Source organism: Drosophila subpulchrella, chromosome 3R (genome assembly GCF_014743375.2).
Source record: "Drosophila subpulchrella strain 33 F10 #4 breed RU33 chromosome 3R, RU_Dsub_v1.1 Primary Assembly, whole genome shotgun sequence".
Lineage (NCBI taxonomy): Eukaryota > Metazoa > Arthropoda > Insecta > Diptera > Drosophilidae > Drosophila > Drosophila subpulchrella.
Window position 1 is genome coordinate 15,337,594 of NC_050609.1, and position 23,953 is coordinate 15,361,546.

The window sequence follows — 23,953 nt, forward strand, 5'->3', positions numbered from 1 at the left end:
AAAAAATTTCATCAAAATTTTATAGTAACGCCCAATATCACAAATGATAAAAATATTCTAAGAAATAAATATTATAACAAGTGATGAAATTTTAAAGTTTAAAATAAAAAGTTTTCAGTTTAAAATAAACATACATTTTTTTATGGCACACTGAAACAATACTTTGTAATATTTATATAACCTTAAAAGTTATTTTGCTTATATGAAATCAGTCTAAAAGATAATAGATTATTATAAAATATTTATAAATACTTTAAATCAAAATGTATCCCAAAGATATATGAGAAAAATGCTATCCTAATAGTATAGAAATATTTATTTTACAGTGCATTTAGTAGTGGTGGTTGTTGGCATTTGTAGCGTAACGCAGACTTCAATGAATCGATATGCCCGCAGGTTTCTCTTACTCACGCATGCGCACTAGCTTTAAATGGGGTGGCATTCGTTCAGTGTTGGTAAATGCTGCAAAAATAACGGTGTTTTTCAAGGATTTCTTGCAATTTATCAATGAAAAGTTGTATTATCTTAAGCCTATTTATAGTACTTAACCAAACTATTGTAAATTGTTCCTTTCCGAACTTCTCTAACTATTTATTTACATTTTAATTATTCTTACTCTCTCTTCTAAACTCTCTTTTTGTAAACTAACTCTCTCTCGCTCTCTTTGAGTACTCACATGCCTTTACATTCGCATTCCTTTTGGTGGGAAACTCTTGGATGAAAAGCCCACTCGCTCAGTGAAAATTTCATCACCGTCGTTGACAGTTCAGCCAAAATTCTCTAGCTCCGCACAATTCGCCCAGCCAAAATCTCAAAATTATCTAAACTACATTTTGTGCTCACATTTGATCATCCAAAGTCATCGCTCAACGTTCATAAGCCATTCAAAGGGAAATTGAAGCGCCCGAGCAGGAAAATTCCAGTGGATTTCTTGCTTTTTTTCGGTAAAAGAAAAGTGCAATTGCCAAAAAATCGAAACACGGCTAAAGTGAAAGAAGGAAAAAAAAATATATAAGAAATTTCTGTATCAGCTAGTCAGCGTTGTTTGCTCCAAGTGTGAATGTGAGTGTCTGTGTGGATTTGTATTTGTGTGTGTGAGGGTGTAAGTGTGTGTGTGTGTGTGCTTGTGTCTGTGTGAGTACGTGATAAGCGTAGACAGACGCCGTAACAACAAAAACTGAGACCCCGAGGTTAGAGGGGCACCATCGCTTTTATTGAATTACAAGTAAAACAAAGAGCGCGACTTAGCTGCCGATTAAAGCGTCCTCAAAAAGGGGGGGGGGGGGGGGGTGGTGTGGATAAAGGGGCGGCAGGTGGGCGGTGGCAACCTGATAACCCACAAACCCACTGCCAGCGGGAGACCAACAGCAAACAGTCCTGAGTGGTGGTTTTGAAACTGCTAATTGCTTGGGGAAAATTAATTAAAAATCCTAGATGCACACAACCAAACTCAAAAGATACAAAAACTATTTGCTACTTGCCGCCTAAAAGTAGGCAAGACAAAATTGTTTACACTTTGGTTCAGTTTTTAGTTAGTTTTCCGGCTTAAACATTTCTCTAGACAAGCAAAGATACGACTTTCTCTTGATTATAATTTATGGGAAAAATGTACTGTATACAAACATGTTTAAAGGATATAGCCAAAGGCATGTCTTCAGTTTGGTAATCTTGACTGATTTATGAATAGAATTATCCTGACAAAAGAATGCATTTTAAAATGAGACTTTAAGCTACTTTTATCAAATTATAATAAGTATAAAAAGGAAAAAGGATGTTTCTCTTCTATAATCTTTATAAGGATTACTACCGAAAAGCTTTTAAACGTTTGTGGCTGAAAAAGTCATTGCATTTAACGAAAGGCTTTCCTTAAACTATAATACAGTCATTAGGAAAAGCATATAATTAACTCTCCACTTTCGTTTTAAGAACAAAAGCCCTTCTTTATTTCTTGAACTTTAAGTGGCATCAACTTTTTAGCTTTGCTAAAAGCTGCACAAGTCTTTGACCCCAGACGGAAATAGCTGCCGCAATTTGCGTGAGCCAGCTCCATGATATAGACTGAAATGGTTGGCATTTTTAATTACCATCGAAAAGACATTAAGCCCCGTTTTTATGACAGGCCAACGCACACATCGGCACAAAGCAGTTGCGCAGGGAAAAGCCACTGGAAAATGGGTTAAATGTGGCTGCAGGTGCTGCAACTCCGGATGGAGTTTCCCATTAACCCTTTCTCGTATTTCTCGCATTTCTCGCATTGCAGTTTATGTAAGCGGTTGACAACTGCTTAAGCTGCCATAAAAAAAACGGACTTTAATATGCCACTGACGTTGATGGATTGTGTTGCAACAACGAACCACCGAACCGCCCACAAGACGGGGGTTAAGCTGGGCTATAAACTTTTTCCAGCACAGATTTGTGCTGGCTACCAAAAAGTTTGCAGTCAAGAGAAGTTCCAGCAAGCCTCCGGAAAAGTGGAAAACCAACCCGACAGCCGAGACCCTCAACACGTTACTCTGATTATTAATTCAAAAAGTTTTCACACACACACACACGAAGTATTTCAGACAACATGGCGTATGAAAATATCATGCAAGCCAACGAAAAGGCAAAACAAGAATATCGATGCTAGACTCATATGAATTATGTAAGAAAAGGCCAGAAAGTTAAGGGCCCTGCCCGACTTAATTTGGCAACTAACAAGGCTCAAACTGCGGGATAATTGAATAAGACTTGAAGTTGGTTAAACATATTTAACCGAAAAACAGCCCAGTCATTGCTGTTTTGGTGGGCTAAACAAACAATTGAGGTGCCCATCAATAAGGAAATCGATTAGTAAGTCTGCCTGCCTGCGAGTTAGCATGTCTCCGATGTGCGCTGAACTTTGACATTTCAGAGCCAAATGCCAAATGTCAGACCCGTTAAGTTCAGCTTTTGCACAGCTTCTGAGCTTGGCCAAAACCAAAAAAGTAAGCCAACAGACTGAGCGGCGTCCCCTGCGTATACGTAATCTTCTTAGCCACAAGAACTCATTACGAGGGCTTATGTCATGAATTTGGGGGGGGGAGGATTGGGGATACCGATTTTATTATCGAAAAATTTGATAGTCTTGACTTTGTAATGAACTTCAACAATGTATGTGCATCTCATTGGGTTAACAAGGACGCTTTTCACACGCGACTCCTTTTCCCCACTCATTTGTATGCCTGACCCTCGCAAAAGTAGGCTACGAAAAGTTGCACAACCGCCTTGAATATTTTAGTTATGATAAGTGAATCAGCATTTCGCCGCCTCCCTGGAGACCCATTAACGCAATTTTCCCGCACTTAACTGGGGACCACAGAGCACAACAAAAAAAAGCAAAGGTTGCCGATTTGTTTAGGTGTTATTTACATACAACATTTTGTTATTTGGTTGCAAATGTTTCTGATTTTTGTTATTGCCCCGGGACGTGCTTGTGTTTCAGTGTGGGTTTTGTGTGGGTTGGTTGGGCTGTAGTGGATGTTTGTTTGCCATGTCCTAGATAGCGGCCACTGCCAGTGCAATGAACCAAAAACAATGTTTGGCTTGGCAGTCGACGGCAAAAAGGCTAAAAAAAAAGAGCAACAAAGGCGACAGCCAGTTGTCTCCTGGGATGTTAACCAGTCGCTCGCCCATTCATTCAGCCATCCAACCATCCAGTAGCACAGTCGTCCAGTTGCCTGGACATCCTCCGCCTGATGGCTGTCCCAGTTGATTTGCTCTTTGTGTTTTCCCTTTTTTATTTCAAGTTACCGAACCGGTAGAAAGGCAGCCAAATAAAGGGGTTTCCAATTTTACTCGGGCAAGGTGTGCGGGGATAAGCTTTAAGATCCAGTGCGAGTCGATAAAAATATCTTTAAAATTCCTTTATCTCTGTTATCCCTTTGTTTAAAAAAAGATGTAAAAGATACAGCATTGTGCTTAAAATATTTGACTCGCTAGCACAAATCTTATTTAAAGTTGGCTTTGATTTGTATCATCACTTTGTAAAGGGGATTTATTAGGTTGCTTTTAAAGAAACCTCTAATCATAATGTCATCTAGCTTAATCTATTTTGATTTTGGGTACCACCCATCTACAAAAAGGTTGAATAGGACATACAAATTCCTAGTCCCAAAAGTATAATTTAAAGTTCTTGGAGTCTTAGAAGGAATTTCCATTTTAAAAACATCATAAAAAGAAGATTGTCTTTGCTAGCTTTGTGAATTTAGGAAGATTCAAAGCATTTGCCTGCTATGGGAATTTAGGACATACGTTTATAAGTCTTAAAAAAAGATTGAAATGATACACAAAAGACTAGTTACTAAAGTTCTTTGACTTGAATAAGCAGTTTCTCGAAACAACCATCATAAAACAGAGCTCTCTGGGATTACATTAAATATGTTTAGAAGCCTAATTCTCTTTAATCTCCTTTACAGACTAAAGTAGCGCCCACGTAGCCTGAGAATCTCCACAAGAACGAAGAAGACCTCAGCGAAAACGGAGGCCCACTGTTCGACTTAATTGTCGACCACTGTCAATATTAGCGCCATCGCAACTGCTGGGTGTGGGCGAATCTGCGCCCCGCCACCGGTAAGACTGTTCCGAGAACCGATTCGGGCCCTATGAATACGAAACACCATCACCACTTCGGCTTAACTCTGGCACCCACAAATATCACCCATCATTTGCCACACTCTCACATATCTTTGGCCTTGCTTCGCTTTCATCAACAAATTGCTTTTCAGTTTTTCAACGCCCAGCCATCTCTCTTTTTTTTTGAGTTTTCCCATCGAGATGGTCCCTACGCATAAACACAAATTGCCCCACAGGCGGTCGGTGTTTTGTTTGGTTTGTGTGCTGTGTGCTGGGGACCAACATTATAATATAGGGGCTGAAAAGTTTCAAGTTGCGGCTGTAGGCCTGCAGGCCACGATAATAATAAAATACAAAACGCACCAGGCCGTTTTGGCCACAAGTGCTTGACATTGTTGACTTGGCCCGAAGAGCTTGAGAGTCCCCCCAAAAATCCGATTGATTTCTGGCGTTTTGCGGCACACAAAAGATCCTTGCAAAAATATAATGGCTATTTTAGCACTGGCCATTGTCCTCAAATGTCCTTGCCGCCTGCACCTGTTGCCATCAGCTCGCATTCAGCCCCCATACACCGTTCGTTTTTATGTTCTGTACGTGGTGCTTACTTTAATTAAAGTTTAGTTTAATACACCTTAATTGCTATTTTTAATAGAATTTTAGTTTTCACTCAGACCGACTTTCTCTCTATGTCCGTTTTTCAACCCCACACATTCACGACATTTTGCTAAAAGCATATATGCAAGTTTTGTAATTTCATGGTCTACTTAACTCATTACTTCGACAGTTCTGTAAGTGGATTTAAGCCATAATCAAGAGAGTTTTTTAAATGCAAATGTACTAATCATTAAACCAGCTGACATATGAAATTTGAAATGAGTTTTCCACAGACTTCAGTACATTACACTACGATTGTGTAATGTTTTTTACGATTTTTACCATCTTTCACTGTGAAAATGCACATTCGAAGTGACAAAATTGCGCATACGCCGCATAGCAACTCAATTAGGGAAAGTTTATAAGACAATCAGGCTCAAACTGAGAGCTTTTTGGCAAAGTTTGCCCAGAAAATCTCATTAGAGATATCCTTTGGGATATGGTTAAATAAAGGGACAAACATATCTATTGAATGCCTTATTTTATGTTTGTGAGACGCTTTAAATTACTGTATGCCTTAATGTTCAATGTCTATGCACTATAAATCAGAAAATTACAATCATGAATGCCCAAAATTGAAAGCACTCTAGCTAATTAATTGAATAATTAATTAATTTGTGTTTCGCTTTGGTTTAATGTGCCGCGAATCGAAGGAGCCGAAAAGCAGCACCCTGAATTTCTCGTCGTTCAAATCGAGCTTCACTTCCAATGTTAATTTCCTGAAGAGAAGGTAAAGACCTTAAAAAAGGAAGTGCCGCCCTGAAAAGGGGGGGCCCCCAGTTGAACGAAACTAATTTGGAATTTCATATGTTCGTCTATTTCTCTGTTTCTCTCTCTCCGTCTCTCTTCTTCTCCGGTGGTATTTCTATGCCACCCCATATCATATCTGATACCATCCCACCAACTGCACCATTTAAACTGTTGGAAAACCACCGAATCAATCGAACTATCCACCAAAAACACACTCGAACACGTAATACACACCACACACCCACCTAACAGATTCAGCTCGGGAGACTTGTCTTCCGAGGTAGACGATGTCGATCCGAACAGCCTGCCGCCGGCGGCGCGTCCCATCCAGGATCAGCCGACGAAGCCGCCGGTTGGGGGCGGAGGCGGACCGCCGAACATGCCGCCACCGCCGGCTCCCGGCCAACCGGCCGGAGCTGCTCCGGAGCTGTCGCTGAGCTTTGGCGCCGGCAAAGCCCCGGCAACGGCCGCTCCGGCACCACCGCGTGGTGTCAGTGCGCCGACCAGTCCGGCCAAGTCGCGCGAAAGCCTGCTGCAGCGGGTGCAGAGCTTGACCGGCGCTGCCCGGGATCAGGGAGCCTCCATTTTGGGTACGCTTGGCTTGGTTTGGCTACAAAGGCTCCTACACTCAGAAAATTTACCAGTCACTTCAGTCAAACATAACCTGCCTAGTCATAAACATAAGATCGTGCTATATCTCTATACATAACAAATATATAAGGTATCCTCTTTTATTGCCATCAAATCTTGAGAGAAGTTTTTATATATGTATATTGTTGATAATCCATGTAGATGTTGTTTGTATAACCAATAGAAAACCTTTAGCATACAAGTTAAAAACGTTCTAAGATCATCATGCTAAATGTCATTTCTCTCGAAATCATTATAACTATTAAACGAGTTATATACAAAACAGTTTTTATAACAGTAAGAAGTTAACCTATAATCAATTGCTTAGAATATGATTTTTCCTTTAATCATAAACCATTTAACCCCTTTTAAATAACCTAAAAAATTGTATTAAATTTATTAAAATTAATTTGAAGTTTCCTCAAAAAAAATATGTTGTGCTTTATCAAAAGTTGCCTTAAAACGGTTTTCTTAAAACCAGTAAATTCAATTTAAAACCTTAAAAACCGTTTCTCTAATGATGTTCTGAAGTACTTAGAGATAACCATCTGATACAGGTAGAGATGTACCTATGACCTTTTTCTGAGTGTAGGGACTGTTTATTGGTCTCTGGGCATGGAAATGGAATGACATCTAACCCAAAACCCAAAACAGGAGCTGCGGTCCAGAGTGCCACACAGCGGGCTCCGGCTTTCACCAAGGACAAGTACTTTACGCTGCTGGTTTTGGATGACCAGAACACGGACTGGTCGAAATACTTCCGCGGCAGGCGATTGCACGGCGACTTCGACATCCGAGTGGAGCAGGCCGAGTTCAGGGCAAGTACTCTCACATCTCTCACTTGGTAATCGAGGTAATTACTGTGTGTCCTCTGCAGGACATTACGGTGGTCTCCAGCGCGGACACCGGACCGGTGGTCACCATGGCCGCCTATCGCAGTGGGACTCGGGTGAGTTGTACAGGGCACTGGAAAAAAATTAGATACATACTTGTAGACCAGTAAATAATTCATTTTCCGGTTTAAATAACAAAGATCTTTTTTAATTTAATTTGAAAAATGTATAACTATCAGAAATATATTAAATATAATACATTTTTAAATATTTATAAGGAAAAAAAGATTAGATTTGTTATGATAAAGAGATCTTAATTATAGTTTCCCATTTGGGAATAGTATTTTACTTCCTTATCAACATATCCTAATTTAGAAGAGATATTCTCAGGTATTTTAAACACATTTTTAAGTAATGGTTTTTCCAAGTGTTCCCACCTGCGTAGTTTGCGCTTAATTAGCGCAATAGCACTGGCCAGCAGTCGTAGATCCAACTTCTCAGCCGGGGATTTGATTGTCCGCCAGTATTCTGCAGAGTAAAAGGAGCATTGAAAGCGTTTGGCCCAAGGACGTGGGTGGATGGCAAGTGGGTGTCCTGGGTGGTTGGGTGATATAATCCAGCGACCAAGCAGCATTAAAGAGCCGGCTGTCTATCAACAGCCTTTGTGCCTTTTCCCTTATTTGCGTTGCACTGAGCTGGACACTCTGGCGCTCCATTTCCATTTGTTTATTCCAAGTCGTTCTGTTGACTTTACGATGCTGCTGTTTCTGCAATTGCGTGTGTCACTGGCAATAAAACCCACTTGTAGCTGGGCAAGAATAAAAATAACGAATACGAATACAAATGCCAACTATAACACACTTGTGTCTGTCAGGAAATTAGACGCCATCTGAATTGCGAGTGAAGAGTTTTCAAATACTAAGTGTGTTTTATTTAATTCAAGGGGAATGTAAGTTAGTTATGGCCAAGTGAACCTTCAGAGATTCTTTTCAATAAAGATTTAAGTGTTGCTTTAAAGAAATATTATGCCTTGGTTTGGGATTTTAAACATTTCTATGTGAATTGATAAAGTATACACCTCTTACGGACTAGAATTAAAGATTTAATATTTTGTTCACCGCTCATCGAATTTATATTGCTCCGAAAAGTATGCTACAAAATTTAAGTCTTATGAGGAAGAGCCTCCACTCGATAACAGATGGCGCCAGTTGATCATGAAGGCAATTGAATAAATTTTTATTTCTGGGTTTTAGAACAAATAAATAAATTCTGTTTTAAATTTTGTTATCAAATGTTTGTTTATTTCAAATTTACCAAATAGCTTAGACAGCTTGTAAATATAAAACCATTCTAGTTAAGTTTTTAAAAATATATATATTTCGTTTTTTACAAATTACAAACATTATTTTCTGCGTTTGGCCTTCTAAAAGCTAATTACATTTTCTCATTATAATTTATTTTTTATATATTTTTTTGGAATATCACACCAAAACAGGTCGCGCGTTCCTTCCGACCGGACTTTGTGCTGATTCGCCAGCCGCCGCGCGATGGATCCAGTGACTTCCGCTCCACGATCTTGGGCTTGAAGTACGGCGGAGTGCCCAGCATCAATTCGTTGCACTCGATCTACCAGTTTCAGGTGAGTGCACTATAGTGATAAACCCCACTTCGAGCTATCATTTGATTTGAGTTCTGCAGGACAAACCGTGGGTATTTTCCCATCTGTTGCAACTGCAGCGACGCCTCGGACGCGACGGCTTTCCTCTAATCGAGCAGACCTTCTTCCCCAATCCACGCGATTTGGTAAGTGTGCACATGGTATAAACACATTAAAAGCTAGACACTAATTAAGTTGCTCGGTTACAAGTTCAAAGGCATCAATTAATAAATAACACATTAGGCATAACGTACGTATTAAAGCTCTGGACAGGGAGAGACAGAGAGAAATGGTGGCATATAACAAGGACATGGGGGACATGGGGGACTATCTATAGATCTGTGGGATTGCGGGTATCTACGGATTGCTCAGGCACTTCCTGTAGAGTTGCGTGCGTCGCCAGCCGCAGCGGGAAATCACTCCATTGGGCGTCTGCCTTCTGTGCGGCATGCAGGCACTGTAGTCCGTCTCGCATTTTGCCTGTGTCGACCACTTGCAACCGTCGGCGTAAGTTGGGAACCTGAAGCACTGTTGTCCGAAGCAGGGATGTACCTGGAAGGAAAATATCGTAATTAACCAGGACATTCAGGCTATTGACTGTATCATCTACTCACTGTGCAATTGGCGCCCTTGGCATAGCCACCGCCGAAGCCATGTCGCTCTGTAATCGACATCTTGGTGTACTCCTTGTAGTAGGCGCAAATGTTCAGTGTCGGCAGCCTTCCCGCTATGATATAGACCTTTCCCAACTCCAGTCGTACCCCTCCACACATCGCATCATTTCGGGGCGTCGACAGGCGACCATCGCGAAGCATTCGACGCGCCTCGGGAGTTGCCTTTATGTAATTCGTAAAAAAGGTCATTAATTTGATGGCACTTGTAAAGTTTTCTTTCAAAAAATATTTAAAAGGAATATCTGCAAATACGAATTTGTGCAAACAAATTCATACATTCTATCCTTTAGGTAGAAATAGATTAGTTACATACATATACTTTACATTTTAGGGCTAATGGAGCAAACAAGGCCTTAAAGATGTGACTCCCTTATAAGTATATTTCAGGAAAAATTTATCAAAAATTGATTCAAATCAATATGAACTAAAATCAATCGGTTCTGTTATTTTTGCCTACATTTTACTCTAAAATTTCTTTTCCGATGGGGTAGGTATCATTATCAAACTAATCCAAGCATGCACAAGAACTTTAAACTTATTCTGAAAAAATTAACAACCATCCAACTAATTTCCCCTTTCTAACATAAAAATGTTATAACAATGTAACCACTAACGAGATATTTTGTAATAAAAAGAACTTCAAAGTGTTAAATTCAGCCAAGTTTCCGTGATGTGCGTGCTTACCTTGTAGGTTCGCTTGATGCTGACTTTGTAGGTGGTCCTGTTCGGCTCAATGGTCTCTGATTTGCGGAAGACTCGCAGCTGCACAACTGTCGATGGGGTGTTGAAACTTATTTATTGAACCCTCCGAAGATTGAGAAAAACTCACCGTAGTCCGCGCGGGCGAAGTGCGTCTGTGGGTGTTCGGGCATGCACATGCAGGCGTCCACTGGGCGCCCGTAAAACGCGAGGACGGCGGCCAGGACGAGTGTCAATAAACCAAAATGCTTACGAGAATCCATGGCTGCTCTGGTTTCCGAGCTGATAAAATGACTTTGGCTTTATGTCGCCGCCAGTGAGGCACCAAGATTACTGCAAGGGGAGCGGAAAATGAGGAAAATTGAGATTGCTTTTTGTTACATTACGACGGCAATGATTTAATGGGAAAAGGCATATAATCTCCTGCCGAAGGTCACGGAGAGTTTAATTATGTCTGTCTTTCTTATGTCATTTGGCTTATCAATGGAGGCCACACAGCTAGCAGCAAGCAGCAGGCAGCAGGCAGCCTTCCATCAATCGAGCCATCAATCCACTGCTCAATTATGCATTTAATATATTACACATACGCCCAGTGTGTCAGCAATTAATCGCGCCCTCTTGTCACAAACACGCACGCACAAGCTCGGCTCATCAAGAGCATAATGGGCAGAAGGCACTTGATTGGCAAATCCCATCCATCTTTATTCCGGCTTAAGCCTCGAGCTTTATTCCCACTTTCATCAATATTTCATTTCAGACTTACGCAAAGACGTTTCAGCAGTCAATTTAGAATGCATAAATCGCACAAAAGTAGTTCAATTGCCCGGGCATTTCAATTGAAAATTGTTTATGGGAAATTCATAGAAAAACTTGAGACGCACAAATCGAAATCCATTACAAAACCTCATATATCGATGCGATACCACACGATAGATGCACATGGAAACCCGTATGCAGTGCATGGTATATATACATACCCACATATATGTATTAACGCAAAAATATTGTATAATATCGAGAGTGGAAAAGGCAAGGCGGCAATCAGCTGCAGCTCCCGATTCAGCGTTGTTGTCGAACTGATCGACGCAGATAGTCAGGTTCCATATAGACAGACCTATGGCCATATGCACGCGGGCCTATCTATCGTATCCCCCTCTATATGTGCAGAGTCTATAGCCCGGCAATGTGGCAATTAAATTGAAATAAAATTGAATTAAAAGCATTTTGCGGAAAAGCCACTAGAAAACACACGCATCGAGAACAGGGAAAGCGGAAAATGGGGGCAGGGAAATGCGAGGGGCGGACCTGGGAGGTTGCTATTGATTGAATGCAAGCCAAACAGGCAGGAGTAATGCATCAAACTATTTATTAAGTGGCAGCCCAAGTGGCGGCCAGACAAGCAGACGCTGGCACTAATGGGTTAAACTGGAACACACACTCTGGAAAATGGCGAGTTCGGAATAGAGATCACCCTCTGGAGGTCGGTGATTAAACGGTTTTCAAACGATAGATATATCTGTCATCATTTCTGAAGGCTTCTTCATTGGCCATTAGCAAATAGAACATTATTTGCGTCTTATTTTAGATAATAATTATTCATTAATTTATGTATATATGAGTATATAACTCATAAACATATATTAAATCCAATCAAGACATTTATACCGTTGAAGAATTCACTGCTAAGATTATTTTTAAAAAAATATTGCAACTAAAAACAAGGTATGAGTCAGAAAAACTGAAAATATTCGTTGTAATTTATTATAGAGTATATAAGACCATTTCGAAACCCTTGGCTTTATAATGTTAAATTATTTTACGAAGGTCAGTGCCAATTTGTATTATTAGACAAAATTTTATTAAAAACAAATAGGTTCTTATTATAGATGTTTTAGTTCAATCTAGTTCAAAATGTTTCTTTAAAGAGGGCGGCAGAAATAGTGACGGTGTCGAAATGTCATGGGAGAATTTTTCGTGGAAGAAAAGCTGACTTTTCTTTCCCCGACACAGTGACACTTTGCCCGGCAATTAACGGCGCGGATTTGTTTAACAAACAGGCCGACAAGACAGTACTAGACAGCAACAAACAAAACAAAAAAAAAAAACTAAAAAACAAACAAACAGCCGGCCAAGGAGCAACAAAAAGTGGCACACACAGTCAGACGTCATCAACGTTTAGCAGATAAATCAAGTTGAGAGCCAATTGGCAGCAAGAAAAGCGTTTCAGAGGCGATGGAAATTCGCACGATTTCATTGGGACTCCCTTTCCCCTCCAAATGTCTCTATATTTATATATGCACCCATGTCTGAATGCACAATTAGCGTGGTCATATATCACGCAGGCATATGGAGTTTAGAGCTCCCCAAAGCCGGCCAAAATGCAACAGAGTTTTCCACTTTTTTGTTTGGTTTTTCGTTCGACTGAAAAATGCTTCCCGTGTTTGTTGACAAGCCTAACACATGTCAATTAAATGTTATATATTATGGCACACGGCCTCCGCTGGAACGTGCCGCATTCGACGTCACTTCACGCCTCTCCACGCCCCTTCTAATTGACACACTTGTCTGCTCTGAAGTTCTTGTGTCCCCACCATCATCATCGATGTTAACATTTGACACTGGTTTCAATTTCCAGCGGCTGCAGGGCTGCCAGTCAATTATGCGGGCCACCATCGAAAAAAAAAAAGAAAACAAGAGCTGGCCACAATTTCGAAAGATATTAACTCAAGCATCGCATCGGGTTCAATTGCCATTGATTTCCACTCTGCCCTCAGGCCACTTAAAGAATGCCGGGCTCAACAAAATGGACAATGTTTATTGACAAACATGGAAGCAATGTTGACTTAAAAGGGTAATTTAAAAACATTATTAAATTTAAAAAAATTTGTAGTAGAAGGCTATTCTTCTTTAAGGCGGAAGAAGTTAAACACATAGAACTCTGAGTAGGGAATTTGAGCTGTTTAGCTAAACAAGTGGTTAAGGTGTTTTAAGTCATTATAAGAAAGATAAATATTTATACTATAAATTTACTTGAACAATATATTTTTAAAAGTCGAAAAACCTAAATAGTTAGTTATTTGAGAAAGGGAAATGGATTTTAAATTTTAAATATATTTAAAATCCTAAATACAACTGTTGAGCAGATCAATAAAAATACAAATTCAATGCAACTGTTACACTAACCATTGGTTTAAATTTGAATGTTTAAATCATAGTTACTGCCAGCAGAATATATGAAATTTAAATCATGTCTAAAAGCTATTTGGAATTATGCAAATTTTATGATTAACACTGGCCCAGACAGGTAGACAGAAAGCAGAAACCAGAGAGATTTCCCAGGTGGTTTCAAGGGGATTTTCTAAGGTCAGACATGAAAAGGCCATGGCTCAAAAATAAGGAAAAAAGGAAGGAAAAGGGTACACCAAAAGGATTCTCTGGCTTCGAAACTAAAGTAGCTAAAGCGCTTTTGGTTTGGTCCACCAATTTTTTTTTCGGTTGTTTGGTTGCGCGGAAAACTGCGCCAAAATGGCTCGCCAGCCAAAGCCACATAATTAATGCGATTTTGGTTGCTGTTCGGTGTTCGGTGTTTTGGAAAAGTAGCAAATCTGAGATGGCCAGCGCTAGTTATCCGCTGAGAGGTTTGGTTTATGAGCACTTAATTGGGGCCATTAATATGGCTGCTAATGCGGGGTAATGTGTACGAAAGAATCGACAGCCAGCGGCACTTCGCATATCAAAAGGCTAAATGCATCGACATAAAACGTATTTATAGCTTTCGGATCTTGACTCTATATGGCACTGCACGCTCTCCAATTTACGATGCTTGATATTTTGCGCCTCCGAAAAGGGCATACAAAATGGTTTCTAATTGGATCTGCTTGGATCGTCTTTTGATTGAGCTACAGAGATTGATTTACGGTTTCGTTTTGCTTTATCGAGTAAGGAACAGAGCGTGATAATAAGCGTAATTGGGTCAGTTCATATCTAATTACTTAGTCGTAGATAAAATGGATTTTCTTGCCTTGCAAGTGCCAATGCAAATGAGGCTGTTACATAAAGTACATTACTATACAATGTAAGTTGAGATAATATTTTACTGAAACTTTATTGGGTAGAACATAACTGGGGTGCTAAATTCGATCTGCATGGATCGACTTTTGACTGAACTGTGGATAATATTATACTGAACTTTTATTGAGTAGACAATTACTTGGGTGTTACTTATAATAAAATGCTTAATTAATATTATTATTATATTATTATTATTATATTATTGGATTAAATCACCTTAAAAAGAACTTTCCATTTATAAAGCTCGAATCCAATAGACCTCTGAACCTAAATTCTGAATTCTAAACCAAAATTAGGATCATTTGTTGATATAAGATTATACTAAATTGTTTTTCGTTATACCATTTCTAGGGTACTAAGATGAAAACATATTTTCAAAACCTTGCTACTTATAATAGTACATAACATTCTACTTGTACAATAAAATTCGATTCCTGAGTAACCGAAATTCAGATCGAATGACATTATTCTCGTCCACTTTTTTCAGCGGTCATTTACTTTTCGATATTGCTTTTGTGGCGTTTCGTTTATATTTGCCTGTTATTGCTGATTGACTTTCTAAACAGTTGAGAATGGGCTCGTTATGGGATCAAACTGCGCAGTCTGATATGGGAATTTGATTTTTGCCAGTATTCGCATGCCATTACAACACGATGATGTCACTTTTTGGCGGGTTTGGCGGGTAGCAGAACTTATCTATAAACCGGGATATCTCTTAATTAGACCAAACAAATATTTGCCTTGCAATGGGGAAAACAACCTTCAATGGGTAGACCATGAGCCTCGACTTTTCTGCTACTTTATGCAGTCTCTGCATTTCTGCCAATTTTCCTAACGATGCTGGAAAACTTTCTTTGGCCGGCGGCATTCGGTTGGCTGCCTTTTCCTTTGTCGGCAGGTCTTACAACAATGAGGGAAAATTAAAGGAGAAATATCAAAGTCACGATCGGGCAATAGGCAATGCCATAATCAGCCTGAGATCAATGCGGCCCAAACAAAGGGGCTTAAAAAACGGGGGGTTTTGATAAATGCCGCAGCTTGATCTTTGAACTCCGAGTTTTCATTTGCAGAGAGATATGTCCGAATAACGTGTGTATTAACGATAAATATCACAACTATTGGCATTTACATGCACTCAACGACACCTGATATACACATAATTAACCCATGGAATTCGAGATGATAAGAACCACTGGCTGCGCTAATGGCTAATTGAATCGCCAGCTGCCGGCAGCTGATGAGATGCAATACCGCCACGGTTGACAGCTCCATTCAGGTGTGACGAAACCCTGTTTGGCAGACAACTATGCCATAGGAATGTCGGAATGTTCAGTGCCCCTTACGCCTCATTAGGCCATGCACAAGTGTGCCAGCCAGCCAATCTGACATCATTGCCCCAAAAATAAGTCTTACGCAGCTTCTTCTCTCGTTTTTGGACACTCTCGACTGCAGTCAAGAAAACAAACAAAAATTGCAAGTCCAAATTCGTCACGTTCTTGGGTATTTCATTTTAAAATCCAAGCCCAAAATTAAAAAGCGAAACAGTAACGGCACAAATTGTCTGGCGGCAAGAAAATAAACAAACAGGATGCGTAACGTAAATTCAATTAAAAATGCTAATGTGTTTCGGTAGGGGGTGCGGAGAAAGGGTCCTACGAAACTGGGGAACCGAAGGTCTGGGGCCTGGACTCGCCTCACATTGCATTGGCGGGGCCATAAAAATATAAATCTTTAATGAGCAAAACCCAATGCTGTTGCATATATAAGACCGCAAAACAAACATATGCATATATGATGGCAAATAATATTTGTGGGGTCTGGCTCTGGAATACAATGGACTCCAGTGTGTGTGTGTGGGCTCGCATTTCGTTATCAAAATGCAAAATTTGCATAAAAATCAATAAACTGTTCAAATAACCCAGCTGGCAGCAGTTCAATTAAATATTAAAGCGATTTTCTGTGACAATACCGAATTGGTTTTCGTCAACTTGGGTGATTTATTTCATCGTAACAAGGCTACATTTATGAGCAAGTGACAGATCTTGTTAAAGACATTAATAAAAAGGACCAGAAAAGCAGCAGGGAATCTGACAAATTGACGGCCCAAGGCCCACACACAGCAATCTGTTGGAACTCTGGGACCAAAAAGAACTCATTGTCGATAAATTGCCGCCTGACTTGTGAAATTCACGCAACATTCAGTTGACTGGGAGAGAAAAGTTATTAATGGAAGGCAATACCAAAGGTTCTTTGTCGCGCTGTCTTAATTGTACAATAATATTTAATTGCAAGATTTGCACAGGGAAATTATTAATGGGCCCGGGATGAGCCGAATGTGGGTGTGTCGGCATAAACAATCCCGAAACCAAAGTTTCTGTATCTGTATCGGCAGCCTTATAAGGGGAAATGTCTGTCTCACTTTTTTGGGGGGGGGGGTTTAAAAGCATGCACCTTGTATGGGGTATTGAATGATGTGCGAGGGAAAAGTCGCAGTCGTCGGTTATGACAATTTTATTTTCGCGGTTTTTGTGGCTTTTATGCGAAATCCACAATATCACATTGATCGGATTCTCGGAATTGTTGACACAAAAATATCAACATATTGCATGTCAACTTGAAAAAATGATTTTACAATTTCCTACACCATTGAAATTTGGTAATAATATAAGATTAAAAATCCTAAGATTATTATTCTCTAGAACCACAAAAATAGTTGGAGAACCTTTATATATATTTAAATAATTTATAGAGATATGCAAAATAATTAGTGAAATAATCGTAGGTAATAGCTTACAAACAGTCAATTACAATTTTTCAATGGTTGGCACATTGACATTTAATATTCATTTACACTTACATATTTTATACCACTTTAGAGGGTATTAAACTTAATTAAATATCCAATTTGAAGTTAAGTAAGCATTTAAGATCATGAATACTAAGAATAATATTCCGATTTAAAGAAAATCTTGAAACTTTGTTAGATATTAGAGAAGAAACTGCTTAAACAGTTTTTAATTTATAGGGGTATGCAAAATAATTAGTGGAATAATCTCTAATAATAGCCCATAAACAGTCGATGAAAATGAACAGTGGCTGGCACACTGACATTTAGTATTAATTAACGTCGAAGCAGTCATTGTTTATTTCTGTGTAGCCTACTAACCGGGATTTCGCTACCCCAATAAGTGGTTGAGATAATCTCAAGGCGCCAAATGTCTATATATGTTATAAGAAAGCAAATAATTAATACAAAGCAAAAATTAGCACACTAAAAAATTTTACTTTTACTACGATAACAATACCATATTGTTTATCTGCCAGATAACGTGAAAATAAAAGCGAACATGGCAATTTGTTGAACAATTTCCCAGAAAAGCGAAAAGCGAATACAAATAAAAGCTCATTTAAATGTCGCACAAACAACGAAGAGCCAACAGCAAAGTCAAATGAAGGAAAAATTGTGAATATCCAGGCGAAACAATGTGAGTTGTTGTCGTGTCAAAAGAAAAGGGGAATGGAAAGGCACTTGAAATGCATTTCCACGCATTTCTCCTGGGCAATTTTTCCTACCCTCCAGATACGCTTGTAAATTTTATGGGTTTTATGTGTGGTAGCAGTCGAAAACATATGATGTGTTTTCCACATTTTTAGACATTAAATGGCCAATGCCAAAACACACATGACGTATGCGTAATATGGAAATACCTCTGGCACTCACACACAACCGCCTTACTTTCCTTGACATCCAAGTTTAAATTGAATACCTAAACATCTCTGATATGGCTGGACTTTACGATCAGACGATATTGCACAACCGAAACGACTTGTATATTTTTTAATAGCTGCAGTTTGTTTACAAATTGGCGACATTAAAAACTATTAAGACAAATCGAGAAGAAAACTGGGGACGCTCCAAAGAGCTAGGAAAACAGATGCACAGCCAGGCAAATAAAAACAAATTATAAATAAACGCAAATAAATAGATATGAGCGTTGGGTTGGAAAACTGTGTCGCTGTGTCAACGTCTCTACATTTCCCAGCGCGCGTTTTAAATAGCCCCAAAAAAAACGCGTCCGTGTCGCGCGTTTTTCTTGCCTTCAATTTGAATCTTCTAAATGCCAAACAACTCTAAAACTAAAATAAAGTTAGGCAAACGCAGCTCTGTATTTTAGCCTTTGAATCGCAACTTGTTTTTGTGGCAAATTTGCACTTCAGGCTTTTGAAAGCCTTAAACAAATATGCAGAAAAATGGGGAAAAACTGTGAAATGGAATGGGTAACTTAATTGAAATCTCTCTTTCAACTTGAAAAAGCCACAGGCAGCCATTTCAAATATTTCTCCTTTGAGAAGAAAACATATTTAAGCTTCAAACATATTTGAAACTTCAAGCAAAGATTTTTTTATCCTATCTGAGGAATTTTTTAGCATGCGGTAAAATCAATGAATAAATACAATTGTTTAAATCAAGCTTCCCCAAACTAAAATAAAGCCAAGTTAACCATGGTGCATTTTTTGAGCCACCTATTTGCAATGCGGAAATTAATTAACTTAATTAACATGTTTAAATGGTGTTTCCAAAAACCAAATTTAGCAAAATACGCCTTGATTTTTACCTTAAAGCTGCACTCTCTTTTTCTGGGGAATACTAGCACTTCAGACTTTTAAACACTTGAACCCAATGGCACGAAAAATGGGGGAAAACTGTTTAACTTATTTCCACCGGCACTCGCACTTGGTAGAATATATATTCCCGATCTCGCGATTTCTCCGTCGCCGACTTTGTGGCGTTCTAGCTCGCTGCGCTTGCGGTTCTGCACTGAATCCAAGTCAACCGATTCGTCTGTTTTCTTAACCGAAGCCCCGAACCCGAATACCCCAAAGATCTCACTCAAGTTGTTCGGGAAGTGAGAGATCGTATCGATCGGTTGAGTCCCCATATACATACATATAAACATAACTTGAGTGTTTCTCGCGGCAGTCGGCCGATCAAAAGCGCCATAAATTCCCCGTAAATGAGTGGAAAGTGAGTGGAGGAGAGTCGATTGCATTTTTCGTAGCATTATTTCACCTTGGCAGCTTTATTAATTGCGTGCAGGGGCCTGGTTTATGCTCTCGGCCATAGGCATACTATATGGCATAGTCGTAGATACTTGGCGCCATGGCCGAAATGAGAGGAAGACATCGGGCGATGCATCGCCATACGAAACCGCAGAAAATAGCGCATCTGTCGGACCGCAAATCAACTAATAATTTAGCTATGCAGCTACGTAGAGTCGCCGGCGATCCGACTTCCACTTCCTATGGCCATGTGGCGCACACACGTGCTGCTGCTCCGGTCATGCCTTATAGCGTACTCCACGCTCCACCTACAGCACGTTGCCATAATCTGCATAACCGACCCGCTAACGCCACCGCACTATGGGTCTACACCGAGAGAAAAAGTCGTCTAAACTAACGCCAAGCCTTACATTTATCGTTACCATGTGAAATTATACGTAAAACCACTTTTAAAATCTCCATTATACTGCGTAACGTATCTAACAAACCTCGTATCACTTGAAAACTGATGTTAAAAATTAGACATTTTAGGATCGTTTAGTCATATTCATAATACAATCTAAGAAAATTTGGGTGGCCTCTATGTTTCTAAAATCTGGAACACTTTGGATGCAATTTAAGATAATATATTTTTTTTAATCTCTAATATTTTAAGCTAATTCTCTTGTGAAATTCTTAAAAATCTGTTGTAGTTTTAACAATCTTAAATGTATAATAGGTCTTTTTTCCGTTTTAATTATATATATTTTATTTTTTGGAGTTTTTCATTTAGTTTTCCGGGAATCTTAAATATATTTAACTAACTCAAATAAATAAAACAATATGGGGGAACCACTTTTTAAAATAACAATGACAAAAGCTGGATAGGCCCAACAATGCTGATATCTATGGATTGTTTATTTTTTCTGGTGCACTCGTACATCGCTTTCTCAACACACACCACCCACTTCCCCTTTCCAATGAACCCCCTTGAGGGCACCACGGATGCGTCACAGTGCATATTTTAAGTTCGCTGATATAACCGAAGAGCAGACCTCTAGACAGTGGGCACTCAAGCGGAATACGTAGCAGCTTCCAAGAATGCCGGCTATGTGGGGGTGTGACGTCTCATTCGCAGTCCAGAGTCGATGATAATGCCCATAACCGAACCCACATCCATCGCATATACTAGATATATGTGGATGTTTATATTCATTGAGAGATTTCTCGCACTCTGTTTGTCGGGGGCTTTTCTTTCAACACGATAGTCTCTCATCGGTGGCAATTGCGACAATTCTTCGGGCTGCGTCATGTATGTTATGCTTTTCTCTCCTGTGTTATTTTGATACATTCACCCCCTATCAATACTCGAATTTAAGCTCATATGTTTACTTGTGATTTATCAACTGTTTAAATACGGTTCTTTGAGAGATGATTAACAAGGGTAATCGCTTGTCGATTAGCATATATAAATGTAATAACCATGAGCAATGCGGTAAAATTAATAAAATGTGAATTAGTCAAATGTTTGAGGGCAGGGCTTTGTTGTTTTTACATATTTAATAGCAATTTGCATACGCCATTAATAACGGCAAGGCATTTTCAGTAAATACACTGGCTGACTAGTAATCGAGAATTCTTGGAAATGGGCAGGCAAATCAAAGGAAATGATCATGTCCAAATTCTTAATCACAACTCGAGCAAAAATAGCTAATGAATTTTGGCACTTATCCAATGGATTAATAAGCAACGCTCTCTTTATTACCGCAGAAAATAAAATAACAAAATCAAAGAGCTTGAGTGCCATCATCAACGTATTGTAATTTATAGAATTCCAATCAGACAGCGAAAACGTATTGTGATTGCCTTGGTATCTTTATTCTCCAAACTGAAAAAAATGTATCGATATTTATTTAAAATCCAAATTTATTTATTAGATAAAACAATAAATAATATATATATATATATGCATTTATACCAACAAATATCAAAAAGCTGAATAACAATATACCCCTTTATTAAAGTGAAGAATGTTAGATGAAAAATAAATATCTTAAACGAACAGATATTTTAACATGTTTTAAAGTTCTTAAAAAATGATTGTTTTGTATTTCACATGTAAGACATAGTATAACAAAAATTCTAAAATTATGCATTGCAATTTTATTTACTATTTTCAATTTATGCTTAACATTTTTTTTAAATAGGAATGTGGTAAAATATATTCCTATTAAATAAGATTCAAATTCAAATTCTCGAAATACTGTATATAATTATATATACATTAAAAAATGTTCAATGCATCCAAAATATTATATATTAAATACAAAATTTTAATAATCATCCATATTAAAAAAAATGTTTAATAGCGCCTTGCTTTGAATAATGATATCAAAGTATCTTAAAGATACTAAAATTCTGACAAAGTTCAGGCTTCTTGGAAAAGTTCAAAAAGTGTTTTTTAAGATATAACAATTAATTGGCGATTTTTTTTTCTCTGTGCACTTGCAGTTCCAATTCACCAAGTTCCCCAGCGTGCTGAAGGCTGGTCACTGCCACGGCGGCGTGGCCACCGCCCGCCTGGAGAACCAGAGCGCCCTGCAAGATGCCGCCGGACTGGTGAGCGGTGCCGGCAACGATTCGCATTGTTATTGCACCATCGAGCCCTATATCGATGCCAAGTTCAGCGTGCACATCCAGAAGATTGGCAACAACTACAAGGCATTTATGTAAGTGACCGCAGACCGAAGCCGAAAGCTAAAACCACAATGCCACAGGGGAGGGGTCGCGGGGTCGAGTGCTCTGATGGCCTGACCTTGCAACTGTCAGCAGACGCCAGACAAAAGCGACCGCCTTGCAATTGGCAATTATCCTACCAAGTGCAGCGGCAAGAGTTCATTGTTTGGCCGGCCAAAATGAAATGTAATGCCGGTGAATGGGTTCAAAGACCTCTAGATCTCTCTCGAAGACCCCCTCCCCAAACGCATTATCTACGCCTCTTTCGCTGCCTAATTTATTATGCTTATGCCATGCTCAACCGCTTTCGCTCTTTAACAGGCGCAAATCCATCACCGGCAATTGGAAGACCAATCAGGGATCAGCCATGCTGGAGCAAATCACTTTAACCGAGAAGTACAAAAGCTGGGTGGATGAGGTAAGTCATCGAGTCGAAGGCATGGGTATCCTAAATCAATCGGGGAATTAAGGTCCCAAAATTTAACCGACTTTCCTTTTCTCTAAAAAGCTTAAGGATTTTTTTGGAGCAGTCAGAATTATAAACGGGCATATAGGACAGTCAAATGGCTCTTTATGAGAATTAAATAAGGGGGAACCTTATTGAACTACTAAAAACCAATGTTAAATTGATTTAAAAATGTAAAGATAATTAATGTTTATTATCAAAACGTTTATTTTAAAAGGTTAATTTATTAAAAAAGTATTTCAAATAAAATAAAATAAATAGCTTGCTCATTTTTAGGGAAATTATATCCAGATAATAAAAAATCATAATAAAATATAATAATATAAAAATTTCTATCTGTATCAAATTAAATATCATTTTTAGTCACCCAAAAACATCATATTAGGGCATTTTAATACCGAATCCATTCCAGCTTCCTAACATGCACCCAAAAACCCGCTTACATTACCGTTAGTGCCTCGAATTCTCAGCCAATTCATGGAAATCTGGCTCAGCTAAGCTTAGCCCAGTTGAGTTCAGCTCGCATTTATCAAATTTGGCCAATCAATATGGCTAAGGAAAATCGCTTTAAATTATTTGCGGCATTTTGGGTGCACAAATTTGATTTCGGCTGCTTTTCCGATTTACCCCGAGGGGTCGGCAAAAGGAGAACATACACATGGAACCAATACCAGAAATCATATTCCACTGACGTCAGACGACGACCGAGTTTGCAGTGCCCTCGAGCGGCGGTACAACTTTAATTAGAGCTCATGAATATGCAAATGGCAAAACGGTTAAACGGATTTAGCCGCCAATGAGCGATGGGGTAACGGTAGTTTGCACTCAAAACAATCTTTAGACAGCCTCCTCATAATTGCCAGATGAGGTGCGAGCATTTTGAGACATGGGAAATCCATCAGATGTGGCATTTTATCAATGCGAATGCTCAACTCGATTTCCTTTGCGTCTCGAGTGAGTCACCCGATTACACTGCATATGTGCATTAATTAATAGCCATTTACTCAAGTGCCGATCATTAGATAAGGCGGCAGCAGTTTCTACATACATTCAGAGAAAAATTAGTAGATAAAAATTTTTATCTTATGGCAAAACAGTGACAACTCCATGTATTTTTTATCAAAAATTACTTACACTGATAATTTAAATG

The 23,953-nt window shown here is 39.1% G+C and overlaps 2 protein-coding genes across 2 annotated transcripts in view; one reads left to right on the plus strand and one right to left on the minus strand.

Moving 5' to 3' along the window:
- Positions 1-731: 731 nt before the first annotated feature.
- LOC119545814 (synapsin) overlaps positions 732-23,953 on the plus strand; it is a 29,843-nt gene continuing 6,621 nt past the window's right edge. Inside the window, 9 exon segments of the mRNA XM_037851709.1 lie at positions 732-944; positions 4,437-4,590; positions 5,901-6,587; positions 7,282-7,445; positions 7,505-7,576; positions 8,956-9,099; positions 9,159-9,263; positions 22,113-22,330; positions 22,659-22,755. Coding sequence (XP_037707637.1) covers positions 6,377-6,587; positions 7,282-7,445; positions 7,505-7,576; positions 8,956-9,099; positions 9,159-9,263; positions 22,113-22,330; positions 22,659-22,755 — 1,011 coding nt within the window. The 5' untranslated portion in view covers positions 732-944; positions 4,437-4,590; positions 5,901-6,376.
- On the minus strand, positions 8,815-19,385 carry LOC119545817 (tissue inhibitor of metalloproteinase). Its single transcript, XM_037851712.1, has 5 exons — positions 19,178-19,385; positions 10,621-10,823; positions 10,476-10,561; positions 9,732-9,953; positions 8,815-9,669 (listed from the first exon to the last, which is right to left on the minus strand). Exons 2-5 carry the CDS (start codon positions 10,751-10,753, stop codon positions 9,475-9,477), a joined length of 636 nt encoding a protein of 211 aa, XP_037707640.1. The 5' UTR covers positions 10,754-10,823; positions 19,178-19,385; the 3' UTR covers positions 8,815-9,474.

What these genes read in the sequence shown, in the direction of transcription:
- LOC119545817 (XM_037851712.1), bottom strand. Translation starts at nt 10,753, where the DNA reads ATGGATTCTCGTAAGCATTTTGGTTTATTGACACTCGTCCTGGCCGCC. An exon ending in CTTCGCCCGCGCGGACTACG is followed by an intron (nt 10,562 to 10,620) that starts GTGAGTTTTTCT and finishes CCCCATCGACAG; the next exon opens with TTGTGCAGCTGCGAGTCTTC. An exon ending in CCAAGGGCGCCAATTGCACA is followed by an intron (nt 9,670 to 9,731) that starts GTGAGTAGATGA and finishes TTTTCCTTCCAG; the next exon opens with GTACATCCCTGCTTCGGACA.